A 19,421-nucleotide genomic window follows, 5' to 3' on the forward strand; every position below is an offset into this window, starting at 1 on the left:
AAAAAGACATTTACAAAGTTCACATTCAAATATGAAAAACCTCAAGAATGACTTGGGCGTATGTTTAAATTTTTAAACATTTCTCCTTTGCATGCCTAATAACATTTTTCAAATTTAATAGATATCTATTATAGGATAAAACTTGTAAACATTTTATAATGTCAGTGACAAGTTACTTCTAATATGTAAAAGACAAATTGCTGATAAAGGCAAATTATCACCTTATAGTTTTAAAATCAAAGTAGACAAAAATGGTATTTGCACATAACATACATATATGTAAATTTATATAAATGAGTAAAATTCAAGAGTTTATCTTTACAACTGGAATTCAAAATTTTATTTAAGCCCATGTCTACAATTGTTGTGTCAGAATAATCTATAAAATATTTAAGAAAGTAATTTTCAGTAGGATTGATTAGCAATGACCCATAGCTTGGGGAGACATGGTCTGAACACTGGAGATATAGAGATGGTTGATTGGGTCTGAAGTATTCTGTTATTGAGCACATACCTATGGCATCTGACATGATTTAGGATGGCAATAAAGAGAAGGGATATAAACTTTGCATAATGGAAAACTATGTACACTTAACAAGAAAATTATTGTCTCAGTATTAGTAGACCTTATAAACAAGAAGGCATATAGGAAAAGCTATTTCATCTTGATATCAAGAAGGATTTTCAGCCTACATCTTTCTAGATATTACTCAATGAAAAGCAATGATGACAAAACATTTTTTTAAAACTAAATGTTTCTAAGTGATGTGTTCATCATTTTCTCTTTTAATATTTAATATATTTTAGCAAGTATCATAAATAGGTGGGCAAGAGTGAAGACAAAGATTTTTTCTACTGTATGTTTATCTTTTGTTTAAACTTCTCATTTAAAGGAGTTATATATATTAAGTAGATCAGATACAACTGAGCAACACTATTAACATTTTGTGAGAGTTCAAGGGAAATTTCTGCTGGGAAATAAAGCACTTAAAATATCAGAGTTTAATTTTTTTTTTTTTGGCTGGAAATTTTTTTTTAATAATTTATTTATTCATTTATTTATTTATTTTTGGCTGCACTGGGTCTTCGTTGCTGCGTGCGGGTTTTCTCTAGTTGTAGCGAGTTGGGGCTACTCTTTGTTGCTGTGCGTGGGCTTCTCACTGCAGTGGCTTCTCTTGTTGTGGAGCACGGGCTCTAGTTACATGGGCTTCAGTAATTGTGGCACGTGGGCTCAGCAGTTGTGGCGCACGGGCTTATTTGCTCCATGGCATGTGGGATCTTCCCGGACCCCTGCATTGGCAGGTGGATTCTTAACCATTACGCCACCAGGGAAGCCCCAGAGTTTAATTTATAATTAACTTAGATAAGTCATAAATAACTTAAGTCCTTTTAATCATTTCAAAATTATATGAAAGACATAGCATTATTATCATTACAATGAGGAAACTGAGGCATAGAGATGTTACATAAATTGCTCAAGAAACATCAATGGAAGAAATATGATTTAAATTCATACCTAATTAAATAGTGTATGTGTCTGTGCTCTTTAATCACAACCATACTGAAGATGTAGGTGAGATCTGTACTGAAGTTATAAATATCACATACCTATATATCTTATCCGGAAGCCTTTTTTGTTATTGCCATGATCTGCTGACCATTGAAGAAATACTTCATGACCATTGCTTGTTATATTAAAAGCAGATGAATAATCCCCACTGAGTGAAACAAGCACCGGACTTTGAATATTTGGTCCTTCAGAAAGAAAATAATACAATTTAGGTGTAACTGAATAATTCATCTTTAGTATTTTATATATTTAGAATAGTATTAAATATGGTGAAATTAATCCAGAACCAATTTACTTCATCAATAATAACTTAAAACATAACATAAAATGTTTGTTTAAACATTTTAATTCCATAGCTGAAGCAGATACAATTTATAACATAATAATCAAGCTAACTACAATTTTCATATGGTATATAGGTAAGTTTGATGTTGATACTTCTAAAAATACCCATAAGATAAAATAAAATCATATAAGCAGTGTTTCTACTGAAGGTCTGAAAGTATAATTAGAGCAGTTGAATTGAATTTATGAATATCCAGTAAATATAACCCATGGTTACCATCATACACCTGAAGAACATCAAATTCCTTTTCTGTCTGGAAGAATTCTACAAACATGCTTATATTATATCCTTTTTCCACAGAAATGCTCCAGGTACACATTTGAAGATTTGGGTAACTGTCAGGATATCCAGGGCTCAATATGACTCCCGTAGAATCCAGGCGTAATTCATTGGCAGGACAGAGCACTGTCAAAAATTATATACCATTAGATGATGCTAGTGTTTTAGACCTAAGTGAAAGTTGCATTTTAAATACTGAAAGTTGCATTTTAAATACTGAAAGTTGCATTTTAAAGTTGCATTTCAATACTTTAATTGAAATGTATTTAAGTGAAAATTGCATTAAATACCCAGTTTTTAAATGTTTTCATATTAAATAACAATAAAGGAGATAATATCTTGAGCTATGTGTATAAAAAGACAACTTGTATAATAAGCTTGCAGTTCAAAATATGGAGGAATGACCTAAAATTTTATGGTATTAATTTCCTTTTAGTATTACATGGAAGATACATTATTTTTCTGGACAATAAATACATAGATAATAAAAAGATAAGGCATTTTATTGCCTTCTATTTCTTTATATTATTTTCCCTATTTCCCTTCATCTTCTTATGTTTTCTCCCCTCTGCCTCTCTTGCCTATGTCTTTACCCTGTCCTTTTCCTTCCTTACTTTTTCTTCTGTTCTCAAACTTTAACTCACTCAGGTATGTGAGGACAGACAGGAAACTGCCCCATCTCAGAGTATTCATTCCAGGCAAAGTTACTTCTAATCTCATGAATATGCTTAAGCCACGAGGATTTAACACAATTTTGGGTCACCAGTTACCTTTCAGTTCTTCCTGCTATTTCCAGATCATAAGTGTAAGACAAAGCACAGCTCTTCATTTCATAACAGTACCTCTCCTGTACATCCTGAGAATGTGTGTGTGTGTGCACGTGTGTGTGTATCTCCAAGGTATAGTAAACTACTATACTTTAATTGTTGGCCTCAATAGCATTATGCATTGGACCAAATAATATAAACATATACTTAAATTTGCATTTGGAATGAGAATGTGACCAAGATGATCAAATCCTTATCACTCAAATGGTGCCATTTCAGCCCTATTTTTTTCCTTAAGACTTTGAGTTTTATGGTGTGGGAAGAGTATTGGAATTGTTCAATATAGCCCAAACAGTATAGAAGTAAACCAATATATACCAAACAGGATTTAGTTCAATATGATATAGAACTTTTTACCTGGAAGCCACTGTAGCCACTACAGTAAAATGTCCTATGTATATCACTGATAAATAGTTTTTAAATGTAGCCTGGACCAATTTTTGAATGTTATTACTGCGTACATCCTTGTTTCTCAATGTATGTTCAAATAAACTAGGCTTCAAAATACCAAATACTGTTGCTAAAATACAGATGAATAGATGAAGGATTTATATATTTGTCACTTCCAGGGTGGAAGGACGTGAAATATTTTGAATTATAAAGTCTTCAAGTAGTATAGGGATGGAAAAGAGTAAGTAAAATAGTGAATTATGGCAACATATGATTGTTCTTTAATCAAGTTAATAACTTGAAATAACTTGAAAATAACTGCCATAACTTCATATACAGATATTTAAACATTTACTATAGAATACAGTATAGCTAATCTAAGAGTTGTTTCCTTTCTTTTTTTTTAAACTTCTATTTCTCTTATTTGAATCTGAGACATTTGCTTCTTGGATGTGATTTCAAGATTTTAAAAAAAAATAGAGAAACCTGATATTTGCTTTTCACAAAATGAAAAATATGTAAAATAAATAAACAAACAAAGAAACTTGAAGGCTAGAAATGGAATGGAAAACTTGAGTCAAAGATGAAGAACATTAGTGAATATATAGTTATGGCATATTGAAATAAAAGATATATAACCATATGACAAACTGAAGTAAGTTTTAAGAAAGGGTTTCTGTTGTGTGTGCCCTGCTGTTTAATACTTCTGAAATATTTAACTAAGTAAGTAACTGGGTTACTGAACATGTTATTCCCTTACTAAAAGCCATTCAGCACCTTCAAAGCCCTTCAACTTCAGTCCCTGCCTACTTCTCCAGCTTTGTTTTCTGCAGCTCCTCCTCTGAAACAGAATGCTCCAAACATACTGGATGACTTAGAATTTTTTTGAACTCAGCCTATCCATTAGTGCTTCTGTTTCAAAGTCTTACTCTTGTCTGATGCATTTGAAATGTTAGCACATCTCAAAACCCAGATCAAGTCTCATCCTCTGTGAAACAAACACTTCCTGAACCTCTCCTCCATCAACCCAAGGAGAACTGTTGATTTTCTTCTTGGTACCTCTGTCATGTATGCTTCTGTTATTGCAGTTAGCAATTTTATGGCTATCATTTCATCGTTTTTTTGATTTTCTTCTTAGGCTATTGTTATTGAAAAGCAGGTGCTGTATCTTAATGGTCCCAATGTTTTCAATTGAACAAATATTCCCTATTACTTTTGAAAAACTGGTATGATTCAATATAATTTACTGTAAATACACAAATTAACCTATTCTTACACTAACCAACATACGTCAAGAGTAAGACAATCATCAAGAGTAAATATGTGTACATTAGATACTGTTAAGCACCTTTTTTTCATTATATCACTTACTTATCACAGCAACCTTAAGAAATGTCTACAATTCTTATCCCCATTATGCATATGAGGAAACTAATGCCCAGAAAGTTTAAAGTACAGAAAGTCTCACACATTCAGCTAGATGGACCCCATGTTTTTAACTATCTGTAGTCACCTATTATATTTAATTTACATCAAACCCTTTGAAGAGCACCATATTTAGACTTGCTTTCCATGTTTTAAGTGTGATATAAAGAAGTAAAGAGGATCCAGGGAGGAATAACAAAAATGATATAGCCTCTTTTAGGAAAAGTGAAAAAATCAAATAACTTAAAATAGACTAAAAACAGTATAGATTAGTTACAACAGATTCCAAATGAATGACAGTCTTTTAGTGGGATTATGAATTAACTCAAACAAAATTTTAACTCAGCCTTTTAGCTTAAGTGTCTGGTCAATTAATTAATATAGTAATGCTGCATAAACTCATTCTGAGGGATAATTAACTTTTAGCTAGTACCCATAGTGTTATTATGAGACAAAGATTGATCATCCTTTTTTGTATTCTCCAGAGCAGATAGAATAAGAAGAAACACATTTACTAATCTACAGGAAATTCTGATTTTAGAAATATGATATTGAAAATCTGAGAGATGAGGGACTCAAATAACAAAACTGTTTTGTATTTTTAGTTAAATATAATATTGAATTGGGATCCAGATATATAAAAAAGAAGTGTTGCTCTCCAAGAGCTCACAATGAAGTTTATACACTGGGTTAAGGAAGAAGTCCTGGTATGTAATTGCTTGTTCATTCAGGAGTAAAGGTGGTAGACTTCAGAATAAACAAACAACTTTAAGATGGCCTATAAAAATCATTGACTAAGAGCAAGGAAAATTCTTATATTGTTGCTGGTTATACCTCCAAACATGTCTTTCTTTTTGATACTGTAAAAGCCCTTTATGAAAATCCTTCTATCTTCTTGTAAGGATTCCAGTGAGGTAGAAAAATCAAACATTTATTCCTACTTACAGCATGCTTGTAATAATAAACAGAATATTTGTTTTAGGCTCATTGTAACAGTTAAGATACTGCATAAAACAGATTTCTATTTCTCAAGAATAAACCCCAGTGAAGGAAGTAATCCAAGAAAATCTGGAGATGTATAATCAAGTTCAATTCAATTTTATTCAAATTAACCAATATTTATAATTAGTTACTATGTGTTAGGCACTGTTACGGGCCCTAGGAGCTATACAAGTTAATAATACATGATTCCTGAACATCAAAATCCCAGTACATCATTCAAGATCCATCATGGTCTTGCCCTTATAACATAGTGAATGCCTTGAAGTCTGTACCTCACTGTCTTTCATTTCTGTGTCTTTGCATATACCTCTGTCACTTGGACCACACTTTCCCTATCTTAGTTCTACCAAAGTAAGTATCACTTTTCATTTGGAACCTATGACTCAGGGAGCAATGCCTCCATCAAGCTTTCCCTATCCTACAAACAGTTTAAAATTATGTGACTCTATAGCTCCCTGGCCTGTTTCCTTAGTACTGTATTGCTACAAGCTGTATGGCTGTCATATCCCTTACACCATGTTGCTTTCACAGCAGGGACCATTTACAACTTTCTGTTTGTTTGTTTTTTCCCTCAGATCCTCATTCTTAACAGGTGCTCAAAAAAGTTTAATGATTCTAGTGGTCAGAATAGAAACTACTTGCAGTCAACCTTGGAATCTTTATTTAAAGTGATTTTTCTTGCTTTCTACCTCCATTTCCACTCCTCACAGCAAAAATAATTTAAATAGATTGAATTGAGTTTGGGATAAACTAGAAAAATTAAGCCTTGGATGAATTAAAAATGTTTACTTAAATCTGAGAAATAATGGAATGAAAAATACCACTTATGAGTTGTATAATATCTAACATTATTGTCAGTTAAATATATAATTACAAAAAATAGATTGTTCTCTATTTTGCTAGTACTGAATTAAACATAAAACAGATATTTAGAAATAAATAATCATAAGAATTGGTACCTTGACAAACTGGAGGCGCTCCATCCATCTGGAGTCGTTCTCCTAATCTGCATGTCAGAATTGCATTACCAACCAAAGTAAATCCTGGAAGACACTGATACCTAATAATATCACCTATTTAAAAAAAAAATGCAGAAGGGGCTTCTGATAAGCAACAAGGTAATGGTTAAAATAAACAGATGTTTCAATATAAAATTAGAATATTTTTTCTTTCAGTCATTTTCAATCAATATAAAAATTCTATTAGTTATAAGCAGTGATGACATTCAAAATATTGAACTACTAGTATGTCATAAGCACTGACCAATCAGAACTGAAGCCAATAATAAACTACAAGTAAGACTGTACTGGGACAATCTGGTTAGATATAAGCAACAGTATAATCCGGTTGGTACTGGTAAGATATTCATTAAAAATATATCAAGCAGTTAAAAGGAGATTCCTAGTTATTGCTATTAAGATTAGATGTACATTGGTCATTGATGTTTTCTTACATTTCTCAACAAATATTAATATTACTAGGAAAATAATGATAAAAATTTATTATGATAACATTAGGATGTCTTCTTTTCTTACATAATTTTTCAAACTATTAGATATTATTACAGTTAAATTTCCAACCAAGTTTTAAAAGGACTTTATTTACGATCAAATTGAGCATAACCAACCAATTGTTTTCAGAGACATGGAAATAAAACATGTCTTCTAATACACCCTACATATCCTTCATTATACACATCAGGTTTATGCCTGAATTCAACACTACAGTGTTGGAAGGTAGCAAAATAATACTTTGGAAGGAACTACCAGAATAGTTATACGGTTCAAATTCCTGCACTGTTTTCTAACTGTACCTCCTGGAAATACAGAATTCTTTCTTCTTGCCTAATACTCCCTTTCCTCTTTTCATTGTTACCCAGTCTTAAGAATTCTAAACAATCCCCATTGATCCAGGGAAAGAAGGTCTAAGACAGGCTGCTACTATTCTTTATTCTTATTTCTTTTAAAGTAAATACCTCTGCTAACAGTATGTTTTCTTTGAAAGTAATTTAGCAGACTTTACCTATTTCAAATTCATCATCTTCTGTCAAAATTTCAGCATTGGGTACAGGTGGTGGAGGTTGACACACTCTTAGTTGATAGGCTATAAAAATAGACAATGTTTATTCCTTCTCTGAGCAGCTATACATATTCACATATGTGAAAAAAGAAAATTACATAAGGTTTATTTATAAGAATAAAAATATATGGTAGAATTTATCAAGTTTCAACTATTTCTTTATTTAAAAAAATGCTACAACATTGAGGGAAAATTAATCATTCCTTAAATATTTTCCCATGGTAAGAATGCTTACCTTTTAACTCCTTATTTCTCACCCTCATTCTAGTCCTTCTGATTATGCGCTTCTATCTTGGCATAATCACAATTTGGAATTATACACTCATGTTTGTTTATGTGCTCAATGCCTAGCTTCCCAAGGTTCATCGCAGAATCCCCTGCATCTAGCAAAGTGACTAGCATTCAGTCATAATTGCGAACAATACTCAAGGCTTACTCTATTCCAAGGAATATTATGAACATTTTATTTATATTAACTCTATTAGTCCTCACAAAAATTTTATTTATTTTATTACTTAATTTATGTAATGAGTTCTATAATTATTCCCATTATATAAAAGAAAAACTGGTAAAAGAATTAAAGAATTTGTCCAACTCATACAGCTATAATATGGCAGAGCTGGGATTTGAACATAGACAGTCTGGCTCCAGAGCCTTCTTTCACCATGCTAGATTAATATGTTTATGTTAAATTTTATGTTTCTAAACTGGTCATCCCATTAGATTAGGTAGATTCTTATTTGGCATAAGGTAAAGGCCACTGAAAAAAGGTCTCTATGAATCTAAGTATCATGACTACTGGCCCTATATGATATCTGTATCACAACTGTTTGCTTAGTTAAAGCCTTGTTTTCACTAGTTGTCTTCAAAGATGTAATATACTATTATTAATTTAAGAAACACATTTTACGCTGTTATAACCTTGAAGAAAAATGTGTTTTATATGCATAATTTTATTACTTAAACTTAGGAGTTAATTTCTTTATGTACCTCAATTCGGAGATAAAAAGAAGGAGGTTTAAAGGCATAGTAACTTGCCCGAGATCACACAACTAGTACAGGGTTTATCCAGAAGTCCAGCCTATGTCCTTCAATGTCAAAGCCCATATCTTCAGTATGGGCCCTATTGTGAGAGTATTACGAGAGTACTGAGGAATATCAACTAGACTAGTTAAGGAAAATTCTGATAAAAAGAAATGAATGAGATAAATTTTAAAGGATGAGTACGATTTTTTCCAGTGCTGAAGGGTAATCATTGGCAGAAGAGCATTCAGAGGAGGAAACATGAGCAAAAATTACAATTATCAAGGTAAAAGGTAGTTGTGAGAAACGCCAGAGAGGTAAGGGAAGGGGGAGAGGAAGATACAGGGAGCCCTACAGGGAGAAATCCTTATAAGATTATGCTTTATTTATTTATTGTTTTATTGGAGTATAATTGCTTTAGAGGAGAGCATTTTATCTGATCTTTGTTTGCCTGTAAACTTGTTTTTAATCTTCATGCTAATCAAAAATTATCTTATTTTAAAGAAGCAGCATATTTTTATCAATGAGGAATTCATGACTCCTGTCATCTGTAGAACCTGCTTAGAATGACTTAGATAACTCAGCTGGAGAGTTTAAAAGACTAGAGGTTGGAAATTATTATTATGAGGAAGATGATGCTCAGAGATACTGTGTTATTTTCCCAAGACCACGTGGGTGATGTGAGCTAAATTCTCTTATTCTCCATTCTTTGGTACTATCAGCATTTTATAAACTGTCCCTAGAGACAAGGGATCACCTTGGGATCATGGAGGGTGTGAGGAGGTGTAATGTCCGTACCTCCTTCCTCTACAATAAGAGCAATTCTATTTTCATCAATTTTATAGATTTGAATTCTGAATAAATTTTCCTTCGAACAAATTTCCTACAATCTCCACCTAAGTGATTTCATTGATCCTTTTGACTTCAAGTCTGACTTTGTGTCTCAATTCCCAGTTTTACATCACCAGGATAAACATATCTTCTGAGCTCTTCACTACCTACCTCCTCCTACCCTTTACTCTTATTTTCTAATCACAGAACTCTGTTTTGTAGCACATACAATCATGACATGTAGGATACGATGCCCTTGCATAGTTATTAAATAAGTCAATGGTGTCTTAAAGGTGAATGGCATGTCAAATAAAATGATTCATCTAAAAGAGAACACAGATTTAGCTTAAATGTGTATTTTAAATGTGTAAATATCTATGTTACGCAGTTTTTCCATTAATGGTCATCACTTTGAAGCTGTTTCTAAATAGAACAATCCATGGAAAACATGGACTAAAATACATACTCATGCTATTTAAAATTTTGATGATACAATTTAAAAGTTTCAGTTCTGCCTGTAACTGGATATCATGACTTGTTTCAACATTTATTATTTTCCATTTATTAGCTTACTTTTTCACTATTTGTGACTCCATCTAGGCTTTAAGTAACATAAGGGAGGAGACTCTTCATGTGTCTTTTTCACAATTGAGTAATAAGCTCCTTTCACTTTACTTATAATCCAACAAATATTTGCTAAGTAATACACAAAATATAGGTTTTTTTCAGGAGGGAAAGAGTCTCGAAACAAATAGTCTTCCCTAAGAAGACTCTAGCTCTAAAATTGCAAATGGGATGAAACAGAGGCAATTGTGGGTTAGAGTGCATGTCAGTATCTTTTGAGGATGACCATTATTTGAACAGTGCTCTGTTTTCATTCAAATGTGTACAGATGTCTGGTTCCTGGTCCAACAAATTTGCTTCTTAAAATCACTTTAGAGTTTAATTCTGGCAATATATATTGGTTATTTTTCATTTCCTATTTTCTTTGTAATGAAATAACCAACCCAATTCCAGAAAAGAATGCTGCTGCTTTTATCTACTTCATTTCAACTGAGCTATTCAAGGCTTCTTCAAAAAAAGACACAACAGGACACTGGCAAATTGCCATTCCTTCTCTAAACCACAAAAGCACAAGTGCACAACCTTTCTGCCAAATAAGGATGCAGTATTTCTTACAGAGGAAAAGAAAATGTTCTATGTGCTCTTATAAATTCTAAGTTCTCTATAACCACTGTTGTACTTCAGTGGTGACCCAGATTAGTTCAAGTATGATAACTTCATGATTTGGGGAAGATTTGGAGGAGAAAAAGCACTGATAATTACATACTCAGTTATGTAATTCTGGTAAGGCTATTTCAAAAGTTATGTAAAATAACTTTAAGCAGCTCCACTTGAAAGTAGAGTTAGGAGCATTTAAACAAATGCTATCTGAGTTCTAATTAAGAAGAAAAAATAATTAGTAATTTTTTTTTCCATTTTGGAGAAAGTCTGCTAGTGAATTGATATGAACCATACAGGTAAGTTTCAGTGGTGCTTAAATTACTTACAAATATCACGTTTTATCTGTTAGTATTTTATAATCCATTTGTTTCTCTGCCTATAGAAGGGAGAATCTTTGAATTCAAGAGAAAATGTTCAGCCCTAGATTTGGAGATGAGATAGAGAAATGGAATGGATCATTAGAAATGGATCAACAAGAAGTTACTAGGTATTTTCCTAGAGATGGAAAAACAGAAGTATAGTAAACAAGCTTTTGGGAAATATCCTGAATTATCCATAAGAAAATTCCAATATCTTTTGCATGAAGTGACTTCCCCATATTCCAGTAGCTAATGGAAAGTATCCTACCTTAGTACTGAGACCATTAGAGTCTGAAAAGTAATGTGCTAAAGGTCTCTTCTCTACATGGTTGAGTTGCCTGGCACATTAGTAGATAACAGAGCACATCAGAGGTGACAATTTTTTCTTTGTCAGTCTCTATTTTCCTTTTTCTGTTTACTATCATAGTTTGGTTTGTTTTGGCTATGAAGGAACACGTTTTAGCTCTTTAACCATCACTTTATTCTGCATATTGAAAAGAAAAGACTAAAGAAAAAAAAGCAAAAGAAAACAAAACAAAAGAAAACAAAGCACAGCCCCTGTATGCTGTTGGCTTGGAGCCGGCCTGGCTCTAACTGATAGGCCATGATTTTCTACTGTTGACTGTAATCAATTTAACTAACAACTAACATCAGACATGATAGCTCTTTGACCTTGTTGGAAAAAGACAAAAATAAGACCTTTCCCGAATCATGTCTGAGCGTAGAAAAGACAAAACAAAAACCATAAAACAAAATGAAAACGCTATCCAAACCACCAATATGACCAAGATTCCTCCATCTCAGCTAGTACGAGAGAATGCTGCTACCCCACGCCAATCATAGTTTTAGGTGTGTTCCATACCTTCCACCTTCTAGAAAAAAATTAAGATACCCAATTATAGAACTGCTGCAATTTTCTAAGAGCACCCAACCCAGAGGAAAAGCATGCTTCCTTGAACTTTCCAGAACCATCTTACACAGCCCAAATCCTATAACAAGCCCCTCCTAACACCCTCTCACTGAGACTCCACGGGGTTTCTTATGGTATGTTGTCCCACACATTACAGTGAGCCTATAAACTCAACTTTGTTTAACTACAGAGATGTTCCTGATGGACTTTGGCTGGAGGGGGTTGAGATACTGTAGAATAAAAATGCCATCTTATCACACACAGCAAAATACCAAAATATGGTAAGCAATTTTGACATGACTTTTTGTCATTTAAGTAATCACTAAGTAGTCATTTAAATAATAGTAAATGGCAGTATCTTTTCATCATTATAGTTTTACTAGTTTGGTTTTTTAGCTGTATATATATATAAAATTGTATGATGTTCATACCCCCTATGCTCTCTGGAAATCAAACAATGAAACATTTCATCAGCTCAATGCTCTATCTACTGAAATATGAAAGGAGGTCAGATCTTTACGTTGTGGGAGGCAATGGGGTCACACAGTTCAAAGCAATGGTGATTTATGTTTTATATAAAATGTGTCCTTATATCTACAGTAGTCTCTTTTAGGATGAGACTTTGTGGAGTTAAATATACTTGTCCCCAAATACAGCATTCATTGTAAAGGCAATATAACCTTAAAAGATGACCTAAAAGGTATTACAGGATATTAAAATACATTTCTTAAAAATAATCTGAAATTCAATATATAATCAACCCACTCATTCACAGAAGCTGTGCCAATAACAGAAAGCAATGGATAATATATATTATTAAATTGTATTATCCTAAGAAAATCTTCTGTAATGATTGAGGTTCCCTAATATCTGATATTAGAAAAAGAGGTACCCTGGATAATAGATTTAAGCATTAAAATGATACTTTATGTTTTAAATTAATAAATATATATTCTGGCTATACTACAGTGGTTGGCATAAGTCAGATTCCCAATAAACTTATCTTATTTTCTCATCACCATAGCACATTTTGGAAACTACAAAGAGGAACACACTAATCTGTGATAAACCTACCAACATATTGTTGTTAGCCTGTAGATCCTGGGGAAGAGAAGCACTAAAAAGTTCAAAGTTCCAAGTTGTAATTAGGAGAGGTATTTTCTAGAAAGTGAGATGACTTATCTTGATAAAAATGAAAATCATTGCTAATTTTTAAAGAAAAATTATGTTTACATACCATTAAATATAATCTATGCATGAGATAATACCAGCTTAGGACACTACCTGGCACTTGGTAAGAACTCAGTATAGTTTAGCTATTATTATGATTGCTGTTATTGTTGTCATTATGTAAAAAGAGGTCAGTCCTTAAGTCAGACAGACCTATTTTGAATTCCCAGCAGCCCTTCTATTTATTAGTTCTCTGGCTTTATATATGTTACAAATTTCTGTCTTTTGGTTCTTTAATTATTAAAATAGGGATAATAATACTTATATTGCAGAGTTATTACAAAAATTAGCATGGAAAGCATCTAGCATAGTGCCTGGCATATTAAGTATTCAGCAAATGGTAGCTATCGCTATTAGAGTGACTATACAAAGTTAGTGTCTGTAAAAACATGCAGTTGAAACAGGTTTTTTGTAATTTACTTTCAGGAAGTCATTGATTAGGACTGAATACTGTTATTATTTATTATAAGACAAACCCATCTTGACTCTATAGCAGATATCAAGAAAATTCAGGGGCTTCCCTGGTGGCGCAGTGGTTGAGAGTCCTCCTGCCGATGCAGGGGACATGGGTTCGTGCCCCGGTCCGGGAAGATCCAACATGCCGCGGAGCGGCTGGGCCCGTGAGCCATGGCCGCTAAGCCTGCGCGTCCGGAGCCTGCGCGTCCGAAGCCTGCGCGTCCGGAGCCTGTGCTCCGCAACCGGAGAGGCCACAACAGTGAGAGGCCCGCGTACCGCAAAAAAAAAAAAAAGAAAATTCAGCTCTTTCTTTAGGGAATTACGGTTATAGTAATACAGAGAAAGACTAGCAGATTTCCTCAGATGAAAAAGAAATACGGTATCTGAGATAAAGTGCCTCAACATTTATGCCTGCCCTATTTCTTCATTGCATAGAACTTTCATTTTCCAAAGCTTTTTAGGAATGTTATTTTTGATCATGAAAGGCTTTATGAAGGTGATGTTTTATAAAAGACATATCTGACTAGATCTCATAAAAACACATTTTTCTCCTTTCAGACATATTAAAAATATATTAATAAATAAAACTTAAATAATCAATGTGAACTTAAGAAAATATATCAAAATACTGATCTGTTAAATTTATAAAATAAGTAAACAAGTCCTAAGAAAACCACTTCTGACTTATAGGTTTGGGCATAACAGAAGGAGCTATTATATCACTAAGAGAATATAAAGAAAACTGAGTGGGGTAGTAAACCATTCTAAGCGTAGGTATATTAAATCACCTTAAACTAAGTGTTAAATAGTGAATTATCTCCCTGGTTAACTTATGAAAAAGTACCAAATGACCTGACCAGTTTTTTGTTTTTGTTTTACCATTATGAGAGCTCATTTTGGCACTAAGCTATAGCTACTGAATACAAGCCATGGATATGAATATTATATTTTCGGTTATATTAAATTGTACTAATTATATTAATACCAATTTGAAAACAGGCATCTTTTTTGTTTTTGTGAGGAGGGATGAGCACACATGTACATAACTGTAAAATCACCTTTTTAAAAGTTGTCACTAAGACAGCTCAAATAAACTCAATTGGACAACATTTTAAAAAGAATCGAACACACGTGACCATAAGACTAAACTATAATTACTTAGTCAATAATAAAACTATGAAAGGATTAAGAAGCATAAGTGTGATCTGTGTCCTCATAAAAGCACTCACTATTATTAAACTCACAAGGCATATAAAACAATACAGCATACTGTAAGTTCTGAAAAGTTTGGTGAAAAGAGTAAGTGCAATCATAGAAAAGATGGTAGTGATCCCTATGAGTTTGAATTATCAAGAAAAGGAGAAATGGGACTTAAGATAGGTAGAGTTAAAGAACTGAAGATGAGTAAGAAACCATTTAAGAATGGAAGTTCAGGGGGCAGTGAGAGTAAGAATCTAATGGGAGTCAGAGTAGGAACTGGGGAATAAGAATCAATGAACCAGATGATAGGGTAGCTTTAAATTTGATTTAATGAAGGCATCATGCATTCTTGAAAAGGTGAGTCAGGATGAAAGCACGCTTAGGAAAATTATGCTACTAGGGCTAGTAGAATATAAGGCATCTGTCAATTTTTAACATGACCCCTGGCTACCTCTCCAAATTTCAAGGTTATTTTAAGGTTTGGGTAAAATTGCCAGAGATGTTGATTCAAATGTTAGGCTTCTCTAAGCTCTGGCAATTGAGCCTTATTATAAAATTTAAAATATAAGTATAAATAAATATAAATACTCTATTAGAAAAACTAATATGTGAGGTAAGATATTGTAAGGAAAGGAATATTTACTGAACATACACTGTCCTAGGAACTATGCTAACTGTATATTACTCATTCTCTCCAATCATTTCATCTCTGCAATGCAATGTTGATGATAGTGATAATGACAGCACTTACATGGGTTGAGCTATACAAAATTGTCAATATTCAGCATTTCTGCCAACAATTTCATATGGTTCAACCTAATACATGCCAGTAATTGGAGTAATTTCTATATATACAGTATCTCGTTAATCTTCTCAGCAATTATAGCACGTTGTGTTATAGCTGAAGAAAGTGGAAACCAAAGGATAACTTGTCCAAAGTCAGCTGAAAAACAAAGCCCTAAACAAATATTTGATCTTCCTTATTCCTAAAATAATTCTATTTTTAATATACATGATTCAGAACCTAGTTACAAAAATCAGGTGAAACATAATTTGGAATGAGAATATATGTATATACATTCACATAAGTGTCTATGTAAATCTACATTCACATTTTGTATGTGTTTACCTACATTCTGTCATCCTTGTATTTTCTATGTAAAGATTTTCACATTTTCACACACACACACAAACACACACACAAACACACACACACAGACACTGACATCCTTTTCTCTGACAATATTTCCCCTTTGAAATGTTTCGTAAGTTTTATAAGAATTTTCCACTCCCTATAAGATTATTTTATGGATATTTACAGTCCATCAATGAACAGTCCCTTCTTTATCACTTGTTCAGGCAAAATACAAAATATAAAAAGTTATGCGGGGATCTGTGAAGAGAGAAAATGTACAAAATACAGTTCAGCAACGAATTCATCTTTTGAACTTAAAATCATTTAGTTTAGTAGTTCTTGAGCTATGATTACCTTTCAAAGTAATAAAGCTATTGTTGCAGCTTTAGACTGTATATACATACTGCCAGTACCAATGACCAATTCATTAAAAAAGGCAAAGGAGTTACTAAAAAAAATAAAGAGCCTGAATCAAAGTTATCTAACTGAACTCCCTGCTTTCTAATTGGCTATGCCAGATAATACATGCAGCTCTGGCCACTATAGAAGCACAAATCGGGCATCATCTACTGATTGATAAGTGCTGAGATTAAGCAAATCAAATATTTTCTGGTCTGTTCTCTGAGTATTTCTAGACCCAATGTGCTTTAAGTGTCTTTGTGTATAACCATATTTGACTTACCATATTTTTCATGTAATATAAGCTTTGAGTATCAAAGATTTTCTTACTTTGTGTTAAAAAAAGAAGAAAACATTAAATTGTATGTTAATGTAATGGACAAGGTACACATTCACCCTGGAAATTTTAATAGAAGTTTTGCAAATTTAATTTAGTAGCTTATTGATCCTGTGATGCTCATGGAATTGGTCAGACAAAGTCATATGAAACAGAATATGCTTATGAAACTATGGTCATAGCAGATGAAAGGATATAATCACTAGAAATAAACATTTTCTTATTTATAATGAAATACAATTTAACACAACAGGAAATTTAAAAAAATCCTCTGAAACCATCTGAATGTTCTTTCAAAAAGTTAATGTTATGAAGAGAGAACCCAGAATAATTACATACAAAGAATTGAAATTGAAACTCTTCATAAATTATTTCACGGGAGTAAAAGCTAAGAACTTAATGATCTGAAATAGTCACTTAAAGCTGTAGGATTCTAGAATAGATATAGTTGTGAAACAGAGTATAAATGAATGAGTAATGTGATCCAAAGCATAAAGTTATTGGATGCTAATTTTAGAAAGACTCACAGCAGGTTAAATAGATTAAACATTTTGTATTGAAAAAAATCGATTGATGTTTTAAAACTACATGCAATAAAATATGAACAGCTGGTTCTCTTTTATGCATTTCCATGCAAAAATAATTATTTTCTACTGGGGTAATTACTGACTGATTTATTTCCTATCTCCATTTGCTCACATTTTAATGTCCCTAAATGCTTAGAAGAGGCCGTTCTTTGCAAGTAAATGTATTTGAAATGATAAAAAAGTGTCAAATTTTAATACCTTTGCAATCATTGGTTGAATATATATATTACAATCAATTTTTCAAGGACAATTTCAAACAGTGCCAGACGAAATAGAAATGCCTAGATGATACCAACCGTGATAACTGAGCACAAAAAAGCCACTTGTTGTGAAATCACTGTGGAATTTGATTAGAATCTGATTTGAAGTGCTATAGACTGATTCCAAAGCAGTATTGCCACTGAATTGCCCGATCTGAGGTGAGTTTTGGTCTGGTCCATCCCTATAGGAGAGACATAGAGCAGGGAGGGGAGAAAGGGAGAGTGAGATTGATTTTTTGGGAAAGTTTCACACAAAGTCTAATGAAAGTATTACATATGAGATGATAAAGATGCAGTGGATGAAATAATCAACGAGTGCCAAATCATATTGGTATATGTTTATTTAGGTGATAACATATTTTAAAAGATCACATTTTTACCCCAAAGAAATGTACCCATATTAGCTGTAATCAATTAAATTGTCTTTGGTTTCCTGACCACAACCCAGATCTTCCCAAATGCTTGAAGTTTGCCTTCCTTTTATTTTCTTCAAAATAATCTTGAGAACCATAGACTGTTAAATTTAGAATGAATTTTAGAAGTCACATGGTAGTTCAATTAACCAATTGTCAATAATTAATTCAGCTATTTTATTTTTAGTTTAAATAGAGATGCTTTAATTAACAGGATAATAATAATACAAATATAACATTTTATGATGAATTATTATGACAGAAATTCAGTAGTTGTATTAAATAACTTATTGGAATACAGGCTTTTAAATTTCAGTGGTTCTGTATATAGAGAACTTTCTTACCTTAAACTTACTCTGATTTAATTCCCAGGTTTTGCATATTATTTTAATAACAAATTTAAATCATTTTTTCACCCATAAAGTTTTTGTTCTATGTGTTTAGCTACTTCATGGGCAAATAAGCTAAAATCTATTTCTCTTGTTTGTCTCATTCTCCAAAACACACACTGTCACCCTCAGTTACACCAATTCAAACATCAGATGGCAATTTGTGCAGAGGACTGTGATATACTTTCATTCCTTCCTTGTTTCACTGCTACATACAGTTGAATCAATCAATAACAATGGTCTTGGCTTACCATACAGTAATGAAATCATAGATTGGTTCTGTTTGAAGAACAGTAAAATTGATGTAGATTCCATTCCCAGGGGGTACTTTTACAAGCCAAAAACAGTCTTGAAAGTTTGGGTATTCATCAGGATATCCAGGAGAGTAAATGGTGCCGTTCATTGCAGTTATATTCCCTCCGCAAAGAGCTACAGAAAAAAACACAAAACAAAATATTTAAGTAGAATCGCAATAAACTGATTATAAAGAAAAAAGGTAAACATTTCATACCTCTTAAACAGTATAAAAGACATCTGTGTTATGTTTTTACCACAGTTAAGGTATGTAAAATGAAGCTGGAAACCATGAATCAAACAGTGAGCTTTTATTTATTTTTCAGCATGAGGTGTGCTACATAGTTATTCACTATCACTAGATTAGTAAATTGCACTGTTTTCTCTTCTTTCAAATACTTTATCCATATATACACTGTTCAACTTTTGTCTTATATCATGTATAAATATAAGGCC

General features: G+C 32.6%; 1 protein-coding gene across 3 annotated transcripts in view; it reads right to left on the minus strand.

Annotated features, from left to right (window-relative positions):
* Positions 1-19,421, minus strand: part of CSMD3 (CUB and Sushi multiple domains 3) — a 1,081,491-nt gene that overhangs the window by 87,236 nt on the left and 974,834 nt on the right. For all 3 annotated transcript variants that reach the window (XM_033843074.1, XM_019931944.2, XM_019931943.2), the window contains 6 exons: positions 18,923-19,100; positions 17,906-18,051; positions 7,862-7,942; positions 6,799-6,912; positions 2,133-2,321; positions 1,609-1,755 (listed from right to left, as the gene is read on the minus strand). In XM_033843074.1, the coding sequence (XP_033698965.1) occupies positions 1,609-1,755; positions 2,133-2,321; positions 6,799-6,912; positions 7,862-7,942; positions 17,906-18,051; positions 18,923-19,100 (855 nt within the window). The remainder of the gene's footprint in view (positions 1-1,608; positions 1,756-2,132; positions 2,322-6,798; positions 6,913-7,861; positions 7,943-17,905; positions 18,052-18,922; positions 19,101-19,421) is intronic.

The sequence above is a fragment of the Tursiops truncatus genome, chromosome 17 (genome assembly GCF_011762595.2).
Source record: "Tursiops truncatus isolate mTurTru1 chromosome 17, mTurTru1.mat.Y, whole genome shotgun sequence".
Taxonomy (NCBI): Eukaryota; Metazoa; Chordata; class Mammalia; order Artiodactyla; family Delphinidae; genus Tursiops; species Tursiops truncatus.